Below are 17,694 nucleotides of genomic sequence, written 5' to 3'. Positions count from 1 at the left end.
GCCCCCATCCCTCTCACCCCTCCCGCGCTCTCGGTTTCTGCTCGTGATTTAACGTGTCTCCTTTGACATGCCCGGTTTCCCGGTGGCTGCACAGGTGGAATGCAGTGCAGCTGCACGCGTGTCCCTGGCTGCGTGCGGCGTGTCCTGCTCTTCCAAACACTCAGTGAGCCCAAAAAAGGCTCTGGGGGTGCTGGAAGAAGAGGCTGCGTGGCAGCACCGGGACACAAAGCTGTGGAGCAGCCGTCCCTGGAGCACGGCGGTGGCCCCCTGGCAGCCCCAGTCGGAGCCGGGCTTGTTCCTGGGCACTGGGAGTGTTTTGGCAACCACTGAAAAGGCAGAAAAACAAGGAAAGCAAACCTTCTCCAAAGAAAGCCCGTGTGGGCGCAGGCACGGAGCCAGGGCTCGGCCGGGAGCAGCCCCAGGACCAGCCCAGCAGCGGGACGCTGACGGAGCCCTCGGCCACAGAACGTGGGCCTGGGTGGGGCCCATGGCTGTGCCAGGTGCCCAGGAACCCTGGCACGTGCTGGGAGCTCTCAGAGCTGTGCTGGGCTGCGGGCCAGGGGCTGGGGGTCTCCGGAGCACAGGGGGTGCCCTCAGACTGTTGGGGGGGGGCACTGATGGGGGTCTGGCTCAGTGCAGCACCCCCCACGCCCAGATCCGTTCTGCCAGCTGGGCACGGGGCTGTGTGCCTAGGAGAGGGGACGGGGTGTGCCTGGCACTGCTGCTGCCCCACTCAGCCCCCCCAGCCCTGGGCAGGGCCCCAGGAATCGGAGCAGGGGCCAAATTTGCAGGGCTGGGCCCTACAAAGGGTTGGGTGACCACAGAGAGCTCAACCCCCTCCCCGTCCAGCTTCAGGACTGGGACCTCCAGGGACTGGGACCCACCTGTGGCCCCTCCAGCTGCCCTGCAGAGCACCCAGGCTGGGGGGGTGCAGCTCCAACACCCACCCTGAGAAGGTGCCTCAGCACCCAGCCCTGTGACCCCACAGACCCCACAGTCCTGAAACCCCTCAGCCCTGTGACCCCACAGCCCTGAGACCCCACAGACCCCACAGCCTTGTGACTGCACAGCCCCGAGACCCCACAGCCCCGAGACCCCCCAGCCCCCCTGGCTGGGCTGGCTGCCGTGGGGCTCCCCGGCAGTGCTGAGGGAGTTTGTTCTGGGCTCCATGGGGAGATGTCCCATCCAGGAGCCCCCCAACAGCTGGAGCTGGAGTGGCAGTGCCCACGTGGCCGGGCAGAGCTCGGGGAGGACCTGACACGTCAGCACTGCTGGGCAGGGCTGGCACTTGCTGGCCACGGCCCAAAGGACAGCCCGGCCCCATGGCCCCGGTCCCGTGCACGCCACTGGACACGTGCCCCTGGACAGGCTGGGTCCACGGCGCCAGGGCCAGCCCAGCCCTGCAGCCCTGAGACCCCACGGACCCCACAGCCCTGAGACCCCACAGACCCCACAGCCCTGTGACCCCACAGCCCTGAGACCCCACGGACCCCACAGCCCCGTGACCCCACAGCCCTGAGACCCCACGGACCCCACAGCCCTGTGACCCCACAGCCCTGCAACCCTGCAGCCCTGAGACCCCACAGACCCCACAGCCCTGAGACCCCACAGACCCCACAGCCCTGTGACCCCACAGCCCTGCAACCCTGCAGCCCTGAGACCCCACAGACCCCACAGCCCTGTGACCCCACGGACCCCACAGCCCTGAGACCCCATGGACCCCACAGCCCTGAGACCCCATGGACCCCGCAGCCCTGAGACCCCACAGCCTTGCAACCTGACAGCCCTGCAACCCCACAGTCCTGTGACCCCACAGCCCTGAGACCCCACAGACCCCAAAACCCTGCGACCCCACAGCCCTGAGACCCCACCACCAACCCAAACCCAAGGTCCCCACGTCCCTTGGCACCCTGACCCTGTGCCCAGCCTGGCCCCATGGCCCCGCAGTGCCAGGGCGGCTCCGGAGGAGTCTGGCATTGCAGTTTATTGTAGGAAACCATGAAAATACAGCGTTAGTTGTAGCAGAACCCAGGAGAAACAACAGCAGCTCGGCCAGGTCCCGCTGTGGCACTGCTGCCACGGCCCCCACGGTGCCTGGGGCTCCCTGGCCGGGCTCACACCCAGACCCTGCAGCCCCAGCCCACCCCGGCCACAGGGCTGGGTGTAACAGGAGCCCAGTGCAGGGCTGGCCAGGCACATTCCTCCCCCAGGACAGGGCAGAGCAGGCGGCACCGCGGTGCCCAGCAGCCCACGGGAGGGACCCCACGCTGGCCGTGCCCAGGGGCTGCAGCCAGACGACCCACGTTGAAAATGAGCCATTTACAAAACACCTTCACACCTTGTTCCAGCCCAGCCTCCCCCACCCCGCCCCAGCCCTCTCCCCCACCCCAGCTGCCTCCCCCGCCCCAACCAGCACCCAGCTTCTGCCCTGCAGTGTCACCCCACCGTCACCTTCCACCCCCCTCCCTGCGCAGCCCCGTCCCCCTCCCTGACCCATCTCTAGGGCCGACCCTGTGCCAGCCCTGCCCAGAGCAGCCTGGGGCTGAGCTGGAGCTCGGGGCAAGCGGACAGGGTGAGGAGGGGACGGCAAAGCTGTCCCCGTCCCCCCGTCCCACAAAACAAACACCTGGCCTGTCCCCAGCGGTGGCAGGGCCGCCCCTGCTCCGCTCTGCTCCCACGTGTGTCCCCCGTGGGGCACGTGGGGACCACGGGCATGGCTCAGTCCAGCTTGGCGAAGTTCCCGATGGTCACTTTCCTCTCCTGCTTGTTGGCCACCAGCTCCTGGAGGTGCAGGGCCCCCCCTCCGATGAAGCAGAAGGCGGGGCAGACGGGCCCCGAGCAGTCCACGCCGCATTCCCAGAGCTCGCGGAAGGACACGGCGTCGTAGAAGCTCACCTTGCCCTGCTCGTAGTCCAGGCAGATGCCAATGCGAGGGGGCAAGGGCACGGTGCAGCCGTTGGGGTCGCGGGACGTGAGGGCCGAGCCGTGCGACAGCAGGATCTTGCCCATGCCGATGGTGAGGAAGGCGTAGGGAGGAGGAGCCTCCACCGTCGTGTCCTCTGCCCCGCTGTCGTGGCCACTGTCGGGGTCGTACCTGTGGGACGGGGACAGGTCAGCCTGGGGTAAGAACATCCCGGGGCACGTCCCAGTGCCTGCTGGGGGGGGTAAGAACAAACCCTGCACCCCCAAAGCGCCGCGCTCACCTGGGGCTCACCACGTCTTGCGGCACCTGGAACCACTCCTGCAGTTTGCTCTCCAGCCCCACGCCCACCTTGACCAGGTAGGAGCTGGGGTCCACACAGCAGGCCCAGTAGCTCTTGCCCTGGGTGATGGCCACGTCGCCGATGACCAGGTCGATGGAGAGGTGGCAGCTGGTCATCAGGCGCTCGGCGGCGAAGAGCATGGGGATGCCGGGGACGCTGCGCACCGCGCGCTGGTCCTTGCTGATGGCCAGCCGGTCCCGGTTGAAGCCCCAGCGGTTGTCCAGGAAGAAGTTGAGGACTGCAGGGAGCAGAGAGGAGAAAGGTGAGCAGCGCAGCACAGCGGGGCGCTCCGTGCTGATCCCAGCACCCATCCCCTCTCACCTGGGGCGGGCGGCGTGTGCAGGTAGATGTCCTCGCTGTAGTCCCCGAAGCCCGCCTTGTTGTAGCCCTTCACGCGGAGCACGTAGACGCTGTCGGTGTCCAGGTACTCGACGAGGGCGCAGGTGCCCCTCACCTCCTCCCGCCGCTGCCACAGCTTCAGCCCCTTGGCCTTGGCGTCGGTCTTGCGGAACTCCACGGTGTAGTGCCAGGCGGGCGGCGAGTGCTGCGGCAGCCGCCAGCACAGGAAGATCTGGTCGTAGGTGTAGGTGCGCTGCGTGTCGATGACGGGGGCCTCGGGCGCTGCGGGGAGAGGCAGCGGCGGCGGGCGTCAGGCAGCGTCCCCCCACCCCGCGGGCAGGGAGGCGGCCGGACGCGGGGAAGGGGCATTCCGGACGGACGGACGGGCGGACGGACGGACGCACAACCAGCGGAGTCTAAGAGGGGTCTGACTGCGGAGACCGTGCGTCGGCACCGGAGGAGAGCGAGAGTCGGGGAGACAGAGGAGCTGCTGCTGTGGGGCTCCAGGGACCAGACAGGCCGAGTGCAAGTCAGGAGGGAGGAGAGAGAGAGAGAGAAAAAGTGGAGGCAGCAGGAGAGGAGGAGGAGGAGGAGGAGATGGGGATGGAGGGTGGGAGAAGGTACCGGCAGGAACAGAGGCAGGGTGGGAAGGGGAGATGAAGGGTGGCAGGTGGAAGAGGGGTTAAGGAAAGGATGGGAATGGGGCGAGGAAGAGAAAGGGAACAGGATGGTGAGGGAGGTAGAAATGGGGCAAGGAGAGGGATGGAGATGGGGAGAGGAAGAAATGGGGTGAGAGTAGGATGGAAATAAAGAGAGGAGAATGGAAATGGGGCAGCAATAGGGCAAGGAGGATGTGGGAATGGGATGCAGAAAGGGAAAGAAATGGGGTGAGCAGGATGGAATTGGGGTGAGGAGGCAGATGGGAATGGGGCAAGGGGGGAAAGAAATGGGATGGGGAGAAAGGTGGAAATAGAGTGAGGAAGAAGATGGAAATGGGGTGAAAGTGGGAGAGAAATGGGTGCAGAGAAGAACATAAATGGGGGAGGAATGTGGACTAAATGGGGTGAAGGGGGGACAAATATGGGGCAAGGAAGGGAAAGAAAATGGGACAAAAGGGGGAAGAAAATGGAACAATTAGAGGGGTGGAAATGGGGCAAGGAGAGGTGAAAATGGAGCAAGAAATGGGATAGAAATGGGCTGAGATTGGGGTGGAAATGGGCTGAGACTGGGGAGGAAAAGGGCTGAGACAGGTGGGAATGGAAAGTGGGGGAATGGAAATGGGATGAGAAGAAAGTGGAAAAAGGGCAAGGATGGCGTTGAAATGGGGCAAAGGAGAGCGGAAATGGGATGAGGAGGGAGCACAAAATTGGGTGATGGAAGGGACAGAAGTGAGGTGAGGATGTGGACAGAAGTAGGGTGAGAGTTGAACAGAAATGGAGTGAAGAGTGGGATGGGAACAGGGTGAGAGGGGACAGAAATGGGGTGAGGAAGAAAATGGAAAGAAGGCAAGAGGGGATGGAAATGGGGTGAGAGAGGGCAGAAATGGGGCAAGGAAGGGGATGGAAATGGGGTGAGAGAGGACAGAAATGGGGCAAGGAAGGGGATGAAAATGGAGTGAGAGAGGACAGAAATGGGGCAAGGAAGGGGATGGAAATGGGGTGAGAGAGGACAGAAATGGGGCAAGGAAGGGGATGGAAATGGGGTGAGAGAGGACAGAAATGGGGCAAGGAAGGGGATGGAAATGGGGTGAGAGAGGACAGAAATGGGGCAAGGAAGGGGATGGAAATGGGGTGAGAAGGGAGAGAAATGGGGCGAGAGGGGGATGGAAATGGGATGAGGATGGGGATGGAAATGAGGTGAGAGGGGGATGGAAATGGGGTGAAAGGGGAATGGAAATGGGGTGAGAGGGGGCAGAAATGGGGCAAGGAAGGGGATGGAAATGGAGCAAGGAGTGGGACAAATAGGGAGAGAGGGGATGGAAAGGGGGTGAGAAGGGGCAGAAATGGGGCAAGGAAGGGGATGGAAATGGAGCAAGGAGTGGGATAGAAATGGGGCGAGAGGGGAATGGAAGTGGGGTGAGGATGGGGGCAGAAATGGGGTGAGGATGGGCACAGAAATGTGGAGAGAGGGGGATGGAAATGAGCTGAGAAGGGACAGAAATGGGGCAAGAGGGGGATGGAAACGGGGTGAGGATGGGGATGGAAATTGGGTGAGGATGGGGATGGGAATGTGGCGAGAGGGGGTGGGAGGGCAGGAGGGGCGGCAGATGGAGGAGGCAGAGCCAGCGGCTGCCAAGGCCAGCGGGCAGGACGGGGATGGAGGGGATGGAAGGGATGGAGGGGATGGAGGGGATGGAGGGGATGGAAGGGATGGAAGGGATGGAGGGGATGGAGGGGATGGAGGGGATGGAGGGGATGGAGGGGATGGAGGATGGCGGCGGAGCGGGGCCGGGGCTGGGAGCAGGATGGAGGGATGGGAAGAGAGAGCGGGGGCGGCTCTGGGGCAGGGGTGTGACTTGCCTCAGTTACTTCGGTGACGCCTCGGCAGCGGCCGCAGCCTATAAACAAAGAGAGGTAGAAGCAGGTCTGAAACGGGTCGCCAGACCCTGGCAGGGCCACGCGGCTCCTGCCCTGCGGGAAGCGCCTGCCCGGCGGCGGGGCAGCTCCGTACTCACCCTCCGGCACTGCTGCCACCCTCACCTGGCACCACGGCCCTGCCTGCCTGCCCCGGCTGCCCTGGCACAGGGCAGGGGTATTTCTGGGGGCTGCTGGGGCGGGGGCTGTCCCTGACGGGGAGGGGGCACCGGCACATCCGCGAGGTGGCTGAGCCGCGGCTCCGAGGCGGGCAGGGACCCGCTCTGCCCGCAGGGGCTGTGCCTCGGCACGGGGCACAGCCGGTGCCCGGCTCCCGCTGCCTTTACCTCGGATGAAGGCCAGGTCAGTGAGCAGCTTCAGCTCCCTGCTGACATCCAGCTGGAAGTGGCTGAAGGAGGCGTTGGCTGCAGGACGGAAGCTCTGCAGCGAATCGGTGGCCCTGAGGATCCTGCAGCACAGGGGAGAGGGGATATCAGGCTGCCACCTCGGGCACCAGAGGGTCCCAACACCCCTGGCAGCTCAGTACCTGTTGTGCAGCTGCTTGGCAGCCTGGACAAAGCAGGGGTGGTCAGTCTCCTTCAGCACCTCCTGGGCATAGCCCACCATGCCCGAGTTCTCCAGCATGGCCTGGTGCTCCCGGATCTGGCCGTGCAGGCTGGCCAGCCGCTCCTGCTGGCACTCCTCGATGGCCTGCAGCAGCGTGGCACGCTTCTCCTCCAGCATGGCACAGAGCCCCTGGATCAGCTGGGACACCTCTTCCTTGGCCTGTGAGCCGTTTACCTGCCGGGCACGGACACGGCAGGGTCGGCGTGTGGCACGTCCTGGCATCAGAGGGGACTGGGCTGCCTGTGCCACCCCTGCCCAGGGACAGCTCAGGGACAGATGGGCATCCTCTGCCCTTACCTCCGTGTGCTTCACCGTCTCCTCCAGCTCAGCAATCTGGGTCTGCACCGTGTCCTGGCTGCTCAGGATGTAGGCGAGGCTCTTTGTCAGCTTCTCCTGCAAGAAGGTGATGAGATGGCGCCAGCAGCCCCCGCCCCACACCCCTCCCCTCTGCACTGGGGCTCTGTGGTGCCCCAAATTCCCCGCAGAGCCCCAGCCTGGCCCCAGGAGCTCTTACCCTGAGGGCCTGGTAGGCGCTGAGCACCGGGGTGATCTTGTGGCTGGTGTGGGTGCGGCGCACGCGGCACAGCTGGCACACCAGCCGCTGGCAGGTCTTGCAGTAGTGAGTCACCTCCTCCTTGTGCTCCGGGCACATCAGCCCCTGCGCGGGCACAGCGGGGCTCAGCGGGGCCCTGCACCCCCCTGCAGCCCCGCAGAGTCCCAGCCCTGCACCCCACATCTCCAGAATCACAGAATGGCTGGGGTTGGAAGGGGATCTTGAAGATCATCTTGTCCTAACCCGTGTAACACGAGCAGGGACATCCACACCACTTCCAGGGGTGTGGCATTCACAATTTCCATGGGCAACTTGTTGCAGGACCACATCACCCTCACTAGAATAGTTTTTTTACTGATATCTAACCTAAACTCATTCTCTTTCAATCTGAACCTGTTGCCCTTTGTCCTGTCATTCCAGGCTCTTGTAAACGGTCTCACCCCATTTTTCCTAAAATTGCCTTCAGACACCAGAAGGCCACAATTTGGTAACCCCAAAGCTTCTCCTCTCCAGGCTGAACCATCCCAACTCTCCCAGCCTTAACCAGGGCGGGAGGACCCACCTTGGGGCGGAAGGTGAGGGTGGGGGGCGTGGGCTCATGCTGGGCTTTCTGCGTGCCCCAGGGGTGGTAGAGCTTGAAGCACTCATTGCAGAAGCTGGACTTGCACTCCGTGCAGCCCTTGGTGGCCTCCAGCTGCGGGGGCTTGCAGAACTGGCACATGATGGCCGCGCTGATGTTGATGGTCTGCCGGTAGCGCTCCACCACCCGCTCCAGCGTCAGGTTGCGGAAGAGGCTGCCCAGGCCCCGCTCGCCCAGGTCCACGTCCCGCTGGCAGGCGGGGCACGGGAAGCTGACGGTCTGGGGGTGCACGGCACCCCGCTTGCGCCCCGGGTAGGTGCCGAAGCCTGTGGGAAGGAGGCAGGGGTGGGGGTCAGCAGGGCACGGAGTCCCTCAGCCCTCTCCCGGGGGGAGCCCAGGGTGCTGTCCCCGTGCCCACCGCCATCCCTTCCTGTTGGTCCTGCTCCCAGTGCCTCCAGCCATCCCTGTCCTTGTCCTCTCCAGCCATCCTCATGCTCTCTGCTGTTCTTCTTCCCACTGCCATCCCCTCCAGCCATTCACCTCCCCTCCAGCCATCCCTGTTCCCTCCAACCATCTCTGTCCTCATCTCCTCAGCCACCCAGTGCTCTCCAGCCACCCCTGTCCCCTCCAGCCATGCCCATCTCCTCCAGCCATCTCTGTCCCCTCCAGCTGTCACCATCCTCTCTGGCTGTCCCAAACCCCTCCAGCCATCCCTGTCCCCATCTCCTCCAGCTGTCCCAAACCTCTCCAACCAACCCTGTCCCCATCTCCTCAGCCACTCCTGTCCCCTCCAACCATTTCTATCCCCTCTGCTGTCCCCATCTCCTCCAACCATCCATCCCTATCCCCTCCAGCCATCCCCCTCTCCTTCAGCCATCTCTGTCCCATCCAGCTGTCCCAAACCCCTCCAGCCATCCCTGTCCCCATCCCTTCAGCCACTCCTGTCCTCTCCAGCCATCTCTGTCCCCTCTGATGTCCCCATTTCCTCCAACCATCCATCTCTGTTCCCTCTGGCTGTCCCAAACCCCTCCATCCATCCCTGTCTCCATCTCCTCAGCCACTCCTGTCCCCTCCAGCCATCCCCATCTCCTCCAGCCATCTCTGTCCCCTCCAACTGTCCCCATCCCCTCTGGCTGTCCCAAACCCCTCCAGCCATCTCTGTCCTCACCCCCTCAGCCACCCTTGTCCTTTCCAGCCATCTCCATCCGCTCCATCCATCCCTGTTCCCTCCAGCCATCCCTGTCCCCATCTCCTCCAGCTGCCCAAACCCCTCCAACCAACCCTGTCCCCATCCCCTCAGCCACTCCTGTCCCCTCCAGCTGTCCCCATCCTCTCTGGCTGTCCCAAACCCCTCCAGCCATCCCTGTCCCCTCTGGCTGTCCCAGACCCCTCCAGCCACCCTGTCCCCATCCCCTCAGCCACTCCTGTCCTCTCCAGCCATCCCTGTCCCCTCTGGCTGTCCCAAACCCCTCCAGCCCTCCCTGTCCCCATGCCCTCAGCCACCCCCACCATCTGCAGCCAGCCCTGTCCCCCTGTTGTCCCTCCTGCAGCCCCTCCAGCCCCACCTGACTTGAGCAGGCGGTCCAGCCGGTCGGGCTTGGGGACAGCCCTGCGGCCCAGGCGGGGGCTGCGGGTGGACGGGGTGGCCGCAGGCGAGGTGGGCTCCGAGGTGGGGTCGCAGTAGAGGTGGCCGTGCTGCAGCAGCACCTCGCTGGCACACACGTGGCACACGTTGTGGGTACAGGGCAGCGCCAGCGGCTGCTTGTACATCTCCTTGCACACCGGGCACACCAGCTCCCGCTCCATGTTCTTCATGCTGGTCTGCGGAGAGAGCGGGAGCGTCACCCGCCGGGGACGCAGCAGGGCCAGGAGCAGAAGGGACCAGCACCGGGACTGGGATCAGGGCCTGGGACCAGCACCGGGGCCAGGACCAGCACCGGGACCAGGATCTGAGCCATGACCAGCACCGGGGCCAGGACCAGCACCGGGACCAGGATCTGAGCCATGACCAGCACCGGGGCCAGGACCAGCACCGGGACCAGGATCTGAGCCATGACCAGCACCGGGGCCAGGACCAGCACCGGGACCAGGATCTGAGCCATGACCAGCACCGGGGCCAGGACCAGCACCGGGACCAGGATCTGAGCCATGACCAGCACCGGGGCCAGGACCAGCACCAGGACCAGGATCTGGGCCAAGGCCAGGACACGAACACCAGGGCCAGGACCAGCACCAGGGCGAGGATCAACATCAGGGCAGAGATTAGCACCAGGACCAGGATCTAGGTCAAAACCAGCACCAGGGATGAGATCAGCACCAGGACCAGGATCAGGGCCAGGACCAGCACCAGGACCAGGATCAACATCAGGGATGAGACCAGTACCAGGGCCAGGACCAGCACGAGGGACAGGATCAGAATCAGGGCTGGGACCATCACTATGGCTGGGATCAGGGCCAGGACCAGCACCAGGGCTGGGATCAGCACCAGGGCGAGGATCAATGTCAGGGCTGAGACCAGCACCAGGACCAGAACCAGGAACAGGATCAGAATCAGGGCTGGGACCATCCCTATGGCTGGGATCTGGGCCAGGACCAGCACCAGGGCCAGGACCTGCATCAGGGCTGGGTTCAGCACCAGTATCACAGCTGGGGCCAGCACCAGGGCCTGGAATTAACAGCAGGGCCAGGATCAGCAACAGGATCAGGCCCAGTATGGGATCTGGGCTGGGATGGAGACAAGGACTGGGACCATCATCAGGGCAATGATGAGGCCTGGGAGCAGCACCAGGGATGGGATGAGGACACCAGGACCAGCAGCAGGAGGAGGATCAGGGCTGCCACTGCGATGAGGAATGGAGCTGGGATCAGCAGCAGGGCCAAGACCAGAGTCAGCACTGGAACCACAGCCAGGAGCAGGGCCAGTGTCAGGACCAGCACTGGGATAGGGGCGAGGACTGGGCCCAGCATCATGGGCAGGATCAGGCCTAGAAGCAGTCTGAAAAAATGTCAGGGTCAGCACCAGGATGAAGCCCTGGGCTGGACTGGGGCCACACCAGGAGCAGGACTGGGGCCAGCACTGGCACCAGGACCAGCATCAGAGCCAGGATCAGGCCTGGGAGCAGCAGCTGGGCCAGAATCAGGACCAGGATTGGGATCAGAACCTGGATGGGACCCAGGCCTGGTATGGGGATGGGACTGGGGCTGGGCCCAGAGCAGGGCCAGGATCAGACCAATATCAGGACTGGCAGTGGAATGGGGATGGGGGCACCACTGGGATCAGCATCAGGATGGGCCCGGGGCTGGGATGGGGATGGGGACTGGGATGGGAATGAAGACCAGCACTGGGAATAGTGCCAGGATGGGCCCAGGGGTGGGATGGGGATGGTGGCTGGGATAGGGATGAAGACCAGACTAGGAATAGTGCCAGGATGGGCCCAGGGCTGGAATGGAGATGGGGACTGGGATGGGGATGAGGACCAGCACTGGGAATAGTGCCAGGATGAGCCTAGGGGTGGGATGAGGATGGGGACTGGGACTGGGATGAATACCAGCACTGGGATCAGCACCAGGATGGGCCCAGGGGTGGGATGGGGACTGGGATGGAGATGGGGACCAGCACTGGGAATAGTGCCAGGATGGGCCCAGGGCTGGGATGGAGATGAGGACGGGGATGGGTGTGGGATTGGAACTGGGATGGAGACGGACATGGGGGCCAGGATGGAGATGGGGACTGGGGCTGGACCCACATCGGGGCCCGAACTGGCTCCGCCACTGCGACCAGCGCCAGGACCGGGCTGGCCACCGAGATCGGGGCCGGGATGCGGCCGCCCTCCCCGCAGCCGCTGCTCCCGGCTCGGTCACGGCTCGGTGTGGGGGGGTCCCGGTGACGGACTGCCCTCCCGGGGGTCGCTGCGGTGAGTCGGGGTGCGGGTCCGCTGCCCGCCCACCCCTCAAGGGCATCGCCCTCCCCCCCCGCCGGTCCCCGCCGCGTTGCCACGGCGACCCGGTCCCGGAGGAGCCCCGTCCGCCCCCCGCCGCCACCGCGGCCGCTCACGCTGATGCGGACGAGCGCGTCCATGATGGAGGTGAAGGTCTGCAGGTCCTCGCCCTCGGCCATGGCTCCGCTACCCGCGCCCGTGCCTGCGGCGGCGGCAGCAGCGGCGGCGGCGGCAGCAGCGGCGGCCGCGATCGCCCCGGTGCGTTGCAGGGAGCGGCGGAGCCGGGGGGAGGGCGGGGGGCGGCGGCGCGCATGCTCGGCGGCGCCCTCACCGCCGGCACCGGAGGGCGGTGGAGACACCGGAGGGGCGGCACCGGTGTGGTGGGCAGGGGGGCGGGGAGCGCGGGGATGCTCTGGGTGCACCCCCGGGCATCCCCCGACGAGCCACGCTCGGGGAGCGGCGCCGGGGGCGGGCTGCGGGCAGGATGAGCATGGCACCGGTACCGGCGGTGCTCCCGGGGTCGCTGCCGGTGCCGGTGTCCCGTGCCCGCGCTGTTCCCGTCCCCGCCGCCAGAGGGCGCTCCGGGGGCGGCGTGGAGCTGCAGTGCCGCTCCCGGCCGCCGGGGGGCGCGCGCTGGGAGGGGCGGGGCCGCGCCCCTCGCGCACGCGCAGTGGCGCTGCCGCCGTGGCCCCGCCGCGCGGCGGGCGGAGCGCGCGTGCGCGGAACGGCGGCACCGGGAGCGGACCGGGACCGGCCGGGGGCACCATGGGTAACGGGGGGGGGGGGGGGGCACGGGGGTAACGGGGAACCGGGGGGAATGGGGGGCACGGAGACGGGGGCGGTGATGGGAATGCTGGGGGCACATGGGGTAACGGGGGTAACGGGGCAGGGGGGTAACGGAGGCGGGAGGAGTACCGGGGATAGCGGGGGGAACGGGAAAGGGGAACGGGCGGTACCGGGGCACGGGGGGAATGGAGCAGTGGGGAGAGGGGAATGGAGGTGTGGCAGGGCGGGGAGGGTATTGGGGGCACGGGGTTAACGGGGTTAACGGGAGCGGGGGATACCGGGGCAGAGGGGATGGAGGTGTAACGGGGCAGGAGGGTATTGGGGCACGGGGATAACGGGAGCGGCGGGGCAGCTGGGCTGGGGGAAGGGGGGCACGGCACAGCCCTATGGCTGCGGGCTGAGCTCAGCCCCGGGTCTGGCCCCGGTGCCGGTGCCGGTGCTGAGTCGGCCCCGGGGCTCAGCCGTAGGCACGGGCACGTCGCTGGCGCTGTCGTCGCTGCTGTCGCTGCTTCTGTTCGCCGGGATGCAGATGTACAGCCGGCAGCTGGCCTCCACCGAGTGGCTCACCATCCAGGGTGGGCTGCTGGGCTCGGCGCTCTTCGTCTGCTCCCTCACGGCATCCCCGGGCACGGCGGGGCCACCGGGGCCACCGGGCTGGCAACGGGACCGGGGGGCTGGCAGTGGGACCGAGGAGATGGCAACGGGACCAGGGGGCTGATAACAGGACCAGGGGCCTGACAATGGGACCAGGGGACTGGCAACAGGACAAGGGGGCTGGCAACAGGACCGGGGGGCTGACAACGGGACCGGGGGGCTGGCAATGGGACGAGGAGATGTCAACGGGACCAGGGAGATGGCAACGGGACCAGGGTGCTGACAACGGGACCAGGGGGCTGCTGGGGAGCAGGTCCAGAGGACCGGAGTGGGGATGGAGTAAGGAGGGTGGGAAATGGGAGCAGGACAGCAGGATCCCGTTCTGTTCCTTAACTCCACAACCAGGCCTTCAACAACCTGGAGAACCTCATCTTCGGGAAGGGTTTCCAGGCTAAGATATTCCCCGAGAGTAAGTGTTGTGGGAGCCCAGGAGGGGAGGGGGGACACAGCAGTGGTGAAAGGGCTGGGGATGCTCCAGCAGTGGCACCAGACAGTCCCAGCCCTGCCCTGGAACTGTGGCAGTTCCCCTTGAGCTTCTCCTGGGTTTGGGGGAAATTTTGGTGCTGCAGGCACGGCCTCCCCATCACCTGGGGCAGCCCTGCAGCATGGTGTGTCTCCTGGCTCTCCGCAGTCCTCACCTGCCTCTTGCTGGCCCTGTTCGCCTCTGGCCTCATCCACCGGGTCTGTGTGACCACCTGGTACGTCCAGAGCTGCCCTGGGGGGTAGGGAGTGACCACGGGGACCCCGAGGGGTCACGGGTGACACCGGGAGCGGGGCAGGAGGCTGGGCAGGGCCAGGAGTGCCAGGGAGCCTCAGGCGGGAACGGCAGCGCAGTGGGATCAAGGGGAAAGTGTTGGTTTAGGAATGGCAGCACAAGGGGATCCAGGGGGAAATTGTTGGTTTAGGAAGGGGAGTGGGATCCAAGGGGAAATTGTTGGTTTAGGAAAGGCAGGAAAGTGGGATCCAAGGGGCAATTGTTGGTTTAGGAAAGGCAGGAGAGTGGGATCCAAGGGGAAATTGTTGGTTTAGGAAGGGCAGAGGAGTGGGATCTGAGGGGAAATTGTTGGTTTAGGAAGGGGAGTGGGATCTGAGCGGAAATTGTTGGTTTAGGAATGGCAGGAGAATGGGATCAAGGTGAAATTGTAGGTTTAGGAAGGGTAGCACAATGGGATCCAAGGGGAAATTATTGGTTTAGGAAGGGCAGGGAAGTGGGATCTGAGTAGAAATTGTTGGTTTAGGAAGGGGAGTGTGATCCAAGGGGAAATTGTAGGTTTAGGAAGTGCAGCACAATGGGATCCAAGGGAGAGAGTTTGGGAAGGGTAGGGGGACCCAGGCACCAGAAGCTGGGGTGAGCCTGGCGTGTTCCTGCCCCCGGCAGCTGAGCAGCCTCTTCCCATCTGCCCTCATAGCCTCATCTTCTCCATGGTGGGTCTCTACTACATCAACAAGATCTCCTCCACTCTCTACCAGTCCACAGCGCCCGTCGCTCCTCCTGCCAAGGCTGTTGGCAAGGGCAGGAAGAGAAATTGATGTCCTGCTGCCCCTTCCTGGGGCAGCCCCCTCCCTGTGGCCGATCTGGGACTCCCCCCTGCCCAATAAAGCCATTTCTTTGTACCTTCTTGTCCCCTGTGCCAGCTGCCAGCCGGGTTCCTGACCCTGCTGGAAGTGGCCCTGGAGCCCAGGGTAGGTTCTGGGTTGCCCAGGTGAGGTGGGGGTGGCCAAAATGCTGCTGGCGTTTTGTCCGCCCAGAGCTGCGAGGGAAGAAGATCCCAGTGGAGCCAGGAGTGGGCAGGGGGCTCTGGTGGTCCCAGTGGCTCATGGCTCCAGCCCCATCTGCCCCCGGCCGCTGGCACAGCTCAGCCTGCCGGCTTTGGCAGGGCATCACGCACTCCTGCGTGCCCTCCGCAGGACACCGGGCTGGGGGGCCACCGAGGCTGCCCGGTTGTGGCGGGGGGGTGGGAACGGTGCGGTTCCCGCAGCCGTGGGAGGGCGGGCGGGACTCGCTCCCACGCCGGCTCCCTGGCACCCCTCCGGCCGGACGCGGAGGAAACCAGATGCTTCCTGCGGCCCCGGCGGCGACCGACAAAGCCCGGCGCTTCCTGCGGCACCGGCAGCGGGGCCGGACCCGCTCCCGGAGGGCTCCCGGAGGGGTCCGGGGGGCTCCCGGAGGAGTCCCGGAGCGGTCCCGGAGGGCTCCCGGACGGTTCCCGGGGTGGTCCCGGGCGGCTCCCTGAGTGGTCCCGGGGAGTTCCCGGGGGGGTCCCGGAGTGGTCCCGGTGTGATCCCGGTGGGCTCCCGGGGGTTCCCGGAGGGGTCCCCGAGTGGTCCCGGAGGGGTCCCGGTGGGCTTCCGTAGAGCTCCTGGGGGGTCCCGGAGCGGTCCCGGGGAGTTCCCGGAGTGGTCCCGGGGGGCTCCCGGGGGGGGTCCCCGAGTGGTCCCGGAGGGGTCCCGGTGGGCTCCCGTAGAGCTCTCGGGGGCTCCCGGAGCGGTCCCGGTGGTGCCGCGCCCCTCCCCGCCAGCAGGGGGCGCTTGCTGCCGCCGCTCCTCAGAACTACAACTCCCGGCATCCCCCGCGCGCGCCGCCGCCGTTACCGCCCATCGCGGCACCGGGCGGGGAGCGGCACGGCACCGGGAGCGGCACCGAGCCAGGTGCGGGTGGGGATGGGGCTCTGGGGAGGGCTCGGTGCGGCGGGTGGAGGCACAGAGGGAATTGGGGCCGCTCTCCCTTGAGACACTGGGCCCGGCGCGGGGCTCTCCGTCTCGCTCCCCTCCCCCCGCCCCACTTTTCCCGCCTTTTTTCCCCCTCACGGCTCCCCCATGTCCGCCTGCCGCCCTCTCTCCCCTCAGGCCGCCATGACCAAGCTGGCCCAGTGGCTCTGCGCGCTCGCCCTGCTGGGCTCGGCCTGGGCCGCGCTGGCTCTGGCGCCGCCGGGGCTGCAGCCGCCGGCCCCGCTGCGCCGGGCGCTGCTGCCGCTGCCCGTCTACCTGCTGGTGGCCTTCGGCTGCTACTCGCTGGCCACCGTGGGCTACCGCCTGGCCACCTTCAACGACTGCGAGGAGGCGGCGGCCGAGCTGCAGGAGCACATCAGGGCGGCGAGGGCCGACCTGCGGCGGCGGGGGCTGCGCCTCGGGGCGGAGTGACGGCCCGGGAGCCCCGGAAAGCCCCGGGACCCCAAAAAAGCCTCGGAGCTCAGTGACGCCCCGGGAGACCCAGAAAACTCCAGGACCCTAAAAAAGCTTTGGAGTGGAGTGACGCCCCGGCAGCCCCAGAAAACTCCAGGACCCTAAAAAAGCTTTGGAGTGGAGTGACGCCCCGGCAGCCCCAGAAAACTCCAGGACCCTAAAAAAGCCTCCGAGCTCAGTGACGCCCCGGAGCCCCAGAAAACTCCAGGACCCCAAAAAAGCTTTGGAGTGGAGTGACGCCCCGGCAGCCCCAGAAAACTCCAGGACCCCAAAAAAGCCTCCGAGCTCAGTGACACCCCGGGAGACCCAGAAAGCTCCGGGACCCCCAAAAACTCCCGGGAGCCCAGTAAAGCCTCGGCAGCCCCAGAAAACTCCAGGACCCCAAAAAAGCCTTGGAGCTCAGTGATGCCCCGGGAGCCCCGGAAAGCTTCGGGAACCCAAAAACGCCCCGGGACACCAAGAAAGCCCTTGGACTCAAATAAAGCCTCATGACGGTTCTGGCCCTGTTGTTGTGTGGCCCCAGAAAAGCCTCAGGACCCCAGTAAAATTCCGGGACCCTGAAAAAGCCTCGGGACCCCAGTAAAGCTCCGGGATCCCAATAAAGCTCCAGGACCCCAGTAAAACCCTGGGACCCCAGGACTCCAATAAAGCCCAGGACCCCCCAAAAAAACCGGGAGCCCAATAAAGCCCTGGGACCCCAAATAAAGCCCTGGATGGTGCTGGCCCTGCTGTTGTGTGACCCCAGGACCCCAAAAAAGCCCTGGGACCCCAAAAAAAGCTCTGGGATGGTGCTGGCCCTGCTCTTGTGTTCCCCAATAAAGCCCCGGGATGGTGCTGGCCGTGCTGTTGTGTGACCCCGGCACCTGAATAAAGCCCCGGGACCCCAAAAAAGCTCCAGGACACCAAAAAATACCTGGGACAGTGCTGGTCATGCTGTTCTGGGGACCCCAAGAAAGCCCCAGGACCCCAAGAAAACCCGGGACGGTGCTGACCGTGCTGCTGTGGGATCCTGGGATCCCAGTAAAGCCCCGGGACCCCAGTAAAGCTCTAGGACCACCAATCAAGCCCCGATGCCGTGCTGGCCGTGCTCCTGTGGGACCCTGGGACCCCAATAAAGCCTCAGGACCCCAAGAAAACTCTGAGACGGTGCTGACTGTGCTGCTATGGGACCCCAATAAAGCCCCGGGACCCCAATAAA

The 17,694-nt window shown here is 65.5% G+C and overlaps 3 protein-coding genes across 4 annotated transcripts; 2 read left to right on the top strand and 1 right to left on the bottom strand.

Moving 5' to 3' along the window:
• Positions 1–1,969: 1,969 nt before the first annotated feature.
• On the bottom strand, positions 1,970–12,397 carry TRIM46 (tripartite motif containing 46). 2 transcript variants are annotated; one of them, XM_021532173.3, is made up of 10 exons: positions 11,990–12,397; positions 9,501–9,756; positions 7,918–8,261; positions 7,317–7,460; positions 7,100–7,195; positions 6,723–6,976; positions 6,523–6,644; positions 3,585–3,884; positions 3,204–3,501; positions 1,970–3,094 (listed from the first exon to the last, which is right to left on the bottom strand). In XM_021532173.3, exons 1-10 carry the CDS (start codon positions 12,050–12,052, stop codon positions 2,719–2,721), a joined length of 2,253 nt encoding a protein of 750 aa, XP_021387848.1. In that variant the 5' UTR covers positions 12,053–12,397; the 3' UTR covers positions 1,970–2,718. The 2 variants fall into 2 exon arrangements, with proteins under 2 accessions (XP_021387848.1, XP_077645521.2); XM_077789395.2 differs by having other exon boundaries at positions 9,501–9,751; positions 11,990–12,254.
• Positions 12,398–12,579: 182 nt separating this feature from the next.
• On the top strand, positions 12,580–14,927 carry KRTCAP2 (keratinocyte associated protein 2). The gene is made up of 5 exons (XM_021532180.4): positions 12,580–12,642; positions 13,121–13,275; positions 13,659–13,722; positions 13,945–14,011; positions 14,723–14,927. The coding sequence occupies exons 1-5, from the start codon at positions 12,639–12,641 to the stop codon at positions 14,841–14,843; spliced, it is 411 nt and encodes a 136-aa protein (XP_021387855.2). The 5' UTR covers positions 12,580–12,638; the 3' UTR covers positions 14,844–14,927.
• A 976-nt stretch (positions 14,928–15,903) lies between these two features.
• On the top strand, positions 15,904–17,638 carry DPM3 (dolichyl-phosphate mannosyltransferase subunit 3, regulatory). The gene is made up of 2 exons (XM_021532183.4): positions 15,904–15,962; positions 16,161–17,638. The coding sequence occupies exon 2, from the start codon at positions 16,167–16,169 to the stop codon at positions 16,452–16,454; it is 288 nt and encodes a 95-aa protein (XP_021387858.1). The 5' UTR covers positions 15,904–15,962; positions 16,161–16,166; the 3' UTR covers positions 16,455–17,638.
• The last annotated feature ends 56 nt before the right edge of the window (positions 17,639–17,694 follow it).

Source organism: Lonchura striata, chromosome 25, assembly GCF_050655825.1.
Source record: "Lonchura striata isolate lonStrDom1 chromosome 25, ASM5065582v1, whole genome shotgun sequence".
Classification (NCBI taxonomy): Eukaryota; Metazoa; Chordata; class Aves; order Passeriformes; family Estrildidae; genus Lonchura; species Lonchura striata.
The sequence above is the reverse complement of the archived record's forward strand: the minus strand, read 5'-3'. Positions and strand labels throughout refer to the sequence as shown.